The sequence below is a fragment of the Leptonotus elevatus genome, chromosome 17 (genome assembly GCF_054856555.1).
Source record: "Leptonotus elevatus isolate MCC_2025b chromosome 17, RoL_Lele_1.0, whole genome shotgun sequence".
Classification (NCBI taxonomy): Eukaryota; Metazoa; Chordata; class Actinopteri; order Syngnathiformes; family Syngnathidae; genus Leptonotus; species Leptonotus elevatus.
This window is the reverse complement of record NC_141255.1, coordinates 1,333,696-1,339,966: the sequence shown is the minus strand read 5'-3', so window position 1 is coordinate 1,339,966 and position 6,271 is coordinate 1,333,696. Positions and strand designations below refer to the sequence as shown.

At 36.1% G+C, this 6,271-nt stretch overlaps 1 protein-coding gene across 1 annotated transcript; it reads right to left on the bottom strand.

The window, feature by feature from the left end:
* Positions 1-3,127: 3,127 nt before the first annotated feature.
* On the bottom strand, positions 3,128-5,023 carry yeats4 (YEATS domain containing 4). The gene is made up of 7 exons (XM_086059599.1): positions 4,809-5,023; positions 4,609-4,728; positions 4,457-4,523; positions 4,263-4,357; positions 4,084-4,173; positions 3,528-3,615; positions 3,128-3,437 (listed from the first exon to the last, which is right to left on the bottom strand). The coding sequence occupies exons 1-7, from the start codon at positions 4,857-4,859 to the stop codon at positions 3,268-3,270; spliced, it is 681 nt and encodes a 226-aa protein (XP_085915725.1). The 5' UTR covers positions 4,860-5,023; the 3' UTR covers positions 3,128-3,267.
* Positions 5,024-6,271: the final 1,248 nt, after the last annotated feature.

Genomic DNA, 6,271 nt, shown 5'->3' with positions numbered 1-6,271 from the left:
ACTTACAGCAAAAAAGCAAAAAAATATATATACAATTTAACCCGTGGGCGTTTTTTTTTTTGGATTAAATTCTTGTAATTGTTACCAAAATCTGGCATTTCCCCCCAAAAATTTTTTTTTAATGCCCTCTATGGACAATAATAGCAGTATTATGCTAACAGCAAAATTAACTATGCTGTATATATGTGTAAAATAAAGGTCTAATTTGAATATTTCATATGACATATTTAGAGGCTTGAATAAGTCCATAAGTCATAACAATATAATTTTTTTATGCATGCCCAGTTTTTCACAATGGCATTTTTCAAAACTCTTGTAATTTTGCCAAAATCAGGCATTTCCTTTGAAGTGAGATAACTTTTTTCACTTTCAACCGCTCAAAATGTTCAGTGGCATCAGACCTATCTATACATATATAGTTTTTATTTTATTTTATTTTTTTTAATGCCCCCTATGGACAATAATAGCGGTATTATGCTAATAGCAAGACTAACTATGCTGTATATATATATATAAAATAAAAGACTAATTTGAATATTTCATATGACATATTTAGAGGCTTGAATAAGTCCATAAGTCATAACAATATATTTTTTTCTGCATGCCCAGTTTTTACACTATGGCATTTTTCAAAACTTGTAATTTTGCCAAAATCAGGCATTTCCTTTGAAGTGAGATAACTTAGTCATTTATGAATATTTTTTTCACTTTCAACCGCTCAAAATGTTCAGTGGCATCAGACCTATCTATACATATATAGTTTTTATTTAATTAATTTTTTTTAATGCCCTCTATGGACAATAATAGCAGTATTATGCTAACAGCAAAATTAACTATGCTGTATATATATGTAAAATAAAAGTCTAATTTGAATATTTCATATGACATATTTAGAGGCTTGAATAAGTCCATAAGTCATAACAATATAATTTTTTTATGCATGCCCAGTTTTTCACAATGGCATTTTTCTGAATAGCACAAAACTCTTGTAATTTTGCCAAAATCAGGCATTTCCTTTGAAGTGAGATAACTTAGTCATTTATGAATATTTTTTTCACTTTCAACCGCTCAAAATGTTCAGTGGCATCAGACCTATCTATACATATATAGTTTTTATTTTATTTTATTTTTTTAATGCCCCCTATGGACAATAATAACAGTATTATGCTAATAGCAAGACTAACTATGCTGTATATATATATAAAATAAAATACTAATTTGAATATTTCATATGACATAGTTAGAGGCTCAAACAAGGTCATAAGTCATAACAATATAATTTTTTTATGCATGCCCAGTTTTTACACAATGGCATTTTTCAAAACTCTTGTAATTTTGCCAAAATCTGGCATTTCCTTTGAAGTGAGATAACTTAGTCATTTATGAATATTTTTTTCACTTTCAACCGCTCAAAATGTTCAGTGGCATCAGACCTATCTATACATATATAGTTTTTATTTAATTAAATTTTTTAATGCCCCCTATGGACAATAATAGCAGTATTATGCTAATAGCAAGACTAACTATGCTGTATATATATATAAAATAAAATAATAATTTGAATATTTCATATGACATAGTTAGAGGCTCAAACAAGTCCATAAGTCATAACAATATAATTTTTTATGCATGCATTTTGTATTCATTTATTAGCCTTTGGCGCCATCTAGTGGATTAATGTCTTAACACTCTCAACACACAAATTCCTCTATTTTCATGTTTATGACTCGTCAAAGAAGCGATTGCATCAGTAATCACGGAAAATGCATTATAACACATCAGGTTTACAGCATATCAAAAACTGTGATTTATAATGGGAGTCAAGGAGCCAAAATCGGGCATTATTACAACAATTTAGTGTGAATCTCTCCCTCCTGTTTGGTAATAATTATAAATTACAGCATGGCGCCAATTTGAACTTCTACATTTTTAAACAATCCTGGTAAAATGTCAGGTCCGTAGTGTATTTTTTTCAAATGCTTTTTCTTTGATAAAAAAACAGAAAAACAGAAAAAAGCCAGAAAATGGACAAATAACGCCCACGGGTTAAAAAAGTGACAGACGAGAGCATTCATTCTACATGTTTGCTTCACCTGCGTGCCACCTGGTGGCAGCCTAAAAAAGTGGACATGGCAGTGGATTATACATAGATGTCATGTCTGAACCGCTTGTAATCAATTAAAATTAATCAAATATGAGGTGGGTAAATGCAAATAACCAATAGTACTACTACTTTGAAAAACTAAAATAAACCCATAATTATTAAATAACTTTTTTTTTAAGCCCACTTCAAAGCATGCTGGGTAGTCAAGCGCCACTTCCGTGTGGCCGTAAATAAATTCCCGCCAAAGACTTCTTCGGAACAGCTCTCCCGCTTCTGACGGAGGCTATTGCCACCTTGTGGCAAGAAAACCGCATGCTATGTATGGAGGACCAAAAAATTAAAAAATACGTCAATCGGTCAATAAATTAACTACCAAAAGTGGGGGGAAAACAAATATAAAAAGAAAATTCAAAAATTAAACACTAAAAATAAACAAAGGCGTGTTTTTTTTAACAACCATGCATCATATGGCGTTTTTGTTTTTTTAACGACCATGTATAGTATATTTAAAGATGACCATGCGGTAAGGTGTCTTTAAACAAACAAACAAAAGGCCACGTATAGTCAGACTTTTTTTTAACGACCATGTAAGAGAGCAATGATAATGACATGTTGACTCATTAAGACTAATGAACAAAAGGTAAATAAAAAAGACCATGTAAGATGTTTTTTTTTATAAACGACCTTGTATATTGTAAGGCGATGACAATGATAATGACAATGTATAAAACATGTATAGCAAGGCATAATTTTTTATTTTTTTAACAACCATGTATACAGTAAAGCCTTTTAAAAAAGATGACCATGTATTCTAACGTCTTTTTTTTTTTTACAACCATGTATATCTTGTTTGTGAATGCTTTTAAATATTGTGTGAGAAGTTGCCATGTGTGTGAAATGTTCTATAATAAATTAAGCTTCCTTGCCTAAAATATTGCTTCTCAATAAAGATTCCTCACATTTCTATGGGTTGGCATCAACTATGGGAAAAAAATAAAATAAAAAACTCCAGTGAAACAAGGCTCAAACACAATGCAAAATTTTTAATAATGAAGACAAAAAAAAACTACAAAAAAAGAAAATGAAAAAAGATGACCGGATTAAAAAAGATATATAAAAAATGACGTGGAGCTGTCCCAATTTTTGTCCCGTGTAATGATCATTCAGTGTTCCTTGTGGTCTCCGTCTTCCTCCAGTTTCCTGATCTCCATCTTGAGGTGGTTGATGTTTTCTCTGCTGGCCTTCAGCTTGTCTTTCAGATCTGTGATCTCCTGACTGGTTCTCTTTTTGGCCGCCTCCATTTTCTCCTTGGTCCTCTGCTCCAGCTCGCCGACTGAGCGGGCCCAAATCGTGCACGCATCAAAAAGGCAATATTGTTGTAACAAATGTGTGTGTGTGTGTGTGTGTGTCGGTGTGGACGTACACTCTGTCTCGTGCTTGTAAGCGCCGAGTGTGAGTTGCCTCGAGGTGGTCAGGAGCTGCTGCATCATGGCCGTCGGATCCTGGAAGATCTGGTTGAAAGATGGCAAATGACACGGTTCGCCATTCGCTGATTATTCCGCTTTAACGTCACTAAAAATCGCGTTGGGCGAACTCGATTTAAGGTACCGTTCACCTGGATTGATTTTACTGACTTTTTACATACACAATGTATGTTGTATTTATCAATCAGTCTTTAAATGCAGTTCTCTTGTTTACATGTAACATGAAAAGTTGGACATGTTCATGTGGTAAAGCCACAAATTTGAATGAATCCCACATTAGTTACTGAAATACTTTGTGATCTGTATAATTGAAATATATGAATTTGGTGCCATTAGCTGGCATCTTGTAATTTAACAACTATGTAGGGGGGGGGCAAGACTTTCATTTGGTTCGGCTGTAGACTTTGCTTTACCACCACCTTGTGGCACCAATAGGCCATTGCAAACTTTTTTGGGGTGGGTGTCAAATGACTCCATGAGACATTTGAGGCTCACCATTTCATCATAGAATTCCGACACGACTGTTTTCTTGGGCATGGCGCTGGAATCAGACTGGAAGAGCTTCAATAGATGGTAGAGAGTCACCTAGGGGAGGGGGGGGGGGGGGGGGGGCGGGAAACATTTTAGAACCCTTGCAGTGCACTCGTGCGTATGTTGAAGTTGTCGGCCCTCACTGATCTCTCATTGGGGTCGATGAATACGATCTTGATGGTGATCTCAAACTCCCCCCAGCCTGTCTCCGTGATCTCGTAGGGAGGCTTGGTCACCACTGATGGGAGGACAGTTATAAAAAAAAATAATAATAATAAAAAATTCACTTATCAAGTCAAACGTAACCCAAATATCCATTTTAGACACATCAACGAACCTCTGAGTGGGTTTCCATAACTCTCGTGCAGTTTGAATTGGATCTTCTTTACATAGGCTGACATATCCTATTGAAAAGCAGCATAACGTGCTTCTTTAACGACATAAAAGGGGGAAAATAATCCTGCAGTGAATACTGATATGCGAGCTTGCCTCATTTCTGTACGGTTTCACATAGACGGACCACTGGTGAGTGTGTCCATCTTCCTCTCGCTTCTTCCCAAAGTAGCGAGCGACGTTTCCAAACACGATCGGCTTCACAATCGTTACTCCCTGCAAACATGCAACACAACAAATACAAACATCAAGTCCGCTTGGAATGAACACAACGAGACGGCGAGACGCTTCTTTACCTTCACCCGCCCACCGGAATCTGGACCGAATTCTGTCATCTTTTTAAACATATTACGCAGGGAATGACGTTAAGTTGACGCCCTGAAAACCGTTAAATTGATGTTTTTGTTCTACGAAGGCGCAGGACATTTGTAAAGCTGGCCATTTATTCCGTTTTTGTCAACATAAACAGAGAGTAGCTACCGGAAGTGCAAGCTGTTTTTATGTCCGGCGTCCGCTGGAAACACGCGGACGAAATTTCTTTTTTTACTAGCGTCGCCGATATCGCCTTATTTTATTTATTTTAAAGAAGTCATGTTCATGTTCATTTGATTTGCTAAGGGAACAAACGGTAACATAAATCTATTTACTAAAATGTGCATCCAATTTCCGAAGAACCGGAAGTGCAACCTGTTTACATAGATGTCGTCGATGATGACGCTACCTACAAAATGTTCCGTACTCATGGGTATCGGGTGAGGGGGTCCATAAAAATGTTAAACTTAATTTTTAAAGGCAGCACGCGAGAAAAGAGCTATACAATACTTTTATTTAATAAAGTGCTCATCTACTTCTGGACGAAGCTGAAACGCAGTTTTGAGTGAGCTGGCCGAAGCCCGCGAGGACCCAATGTAATATTTAAAAATAATAATAATACTATCACTGCAACCATAAAAAATGTACTTACCAGTTGGATTTTAAAATGTCATCATCCCACTTAATAAATTTAGCGTTTAACGACTGAAAAAAAGACGTTGTGAAAAGCAGTCACACATTTCACAACTCAATCAGTAATACTTTCAAAGAAAAAAAGGCCACAAAAAAACAAATTAATTTAGAAATTTTATTGATGGATAGGCTGAATCTTACCACAAAAGCAGCGGCACAGGTAATTCATAAGAATAGAGTTCAAAATGGCTTCTGCATTAATTAAGAGTCGCAGTTGTCATTGAATTAGATTGAACCAAACGCGCTGCTTTACAGCGATCACTTCATTTTCACGATTAAATGAAAAGACATTTTGATAGTATTGCTTTGCAATGTTACAGTCAACTGTCCACGCTTGCATTCTATTCAATTAAAGGCGGTAAAAACTGACATTAGCACCTGTCTGCTTCTCTTCTCGGTCGTCTTTTTTGTAAACCTGCAAACACTTACCTTTGCACTTGCGGGGTACAAAAGTCTTCAAGTCATCTGAGAACGTGTGCGCGCGCACGTGCACACCTACACAATATCAACATACACGGCAAAACCTTGAAACACAAATGAGGATGTGCACAGGATCTCGTTTTAAGCAAGTGACCCCCCCCCCCCCAATCCCGTCCATCACTACAAATGATCAGCATGTGAACACGAAACACTGTCAGGACAATACAGCAGATGAAGATTATCCAGTATTTAAAAATGTTTGGTTACAATTAAAAAGCGATACAGCAGTGGTCCCTTATTACAATGTCTTGGAATGACATTCTGTGCAGAGTTT

What these genes read in the sequence shown, in the direction of transcription:
- yeats4 (XM_086059599.1), bottom strand. Translation starts at nt 4,859, where the DNA reads ATGTTTAAAAAGATGACAGAATTCGGTCCAGATTCCGGTGGGCGGGTG. An exon ending in TCGACCCCAATGAGAGATCA is followed by an intron (nt 4,174 to 4,262) that starts GTGAGGGCCGAC and finishes CCCCTCCCCTAG; the next exon opens with GTGACTCTCTACCATCTATT. An exon ending in CGGAATTCTATGATGAAATG is followed by an intron (nt 3,616 to 4,083) that starts GTGAGCCTCAAA and finishes TCTTTCAACCAG; the next exon opens with ATCTTCCAGGATCCGACGGC.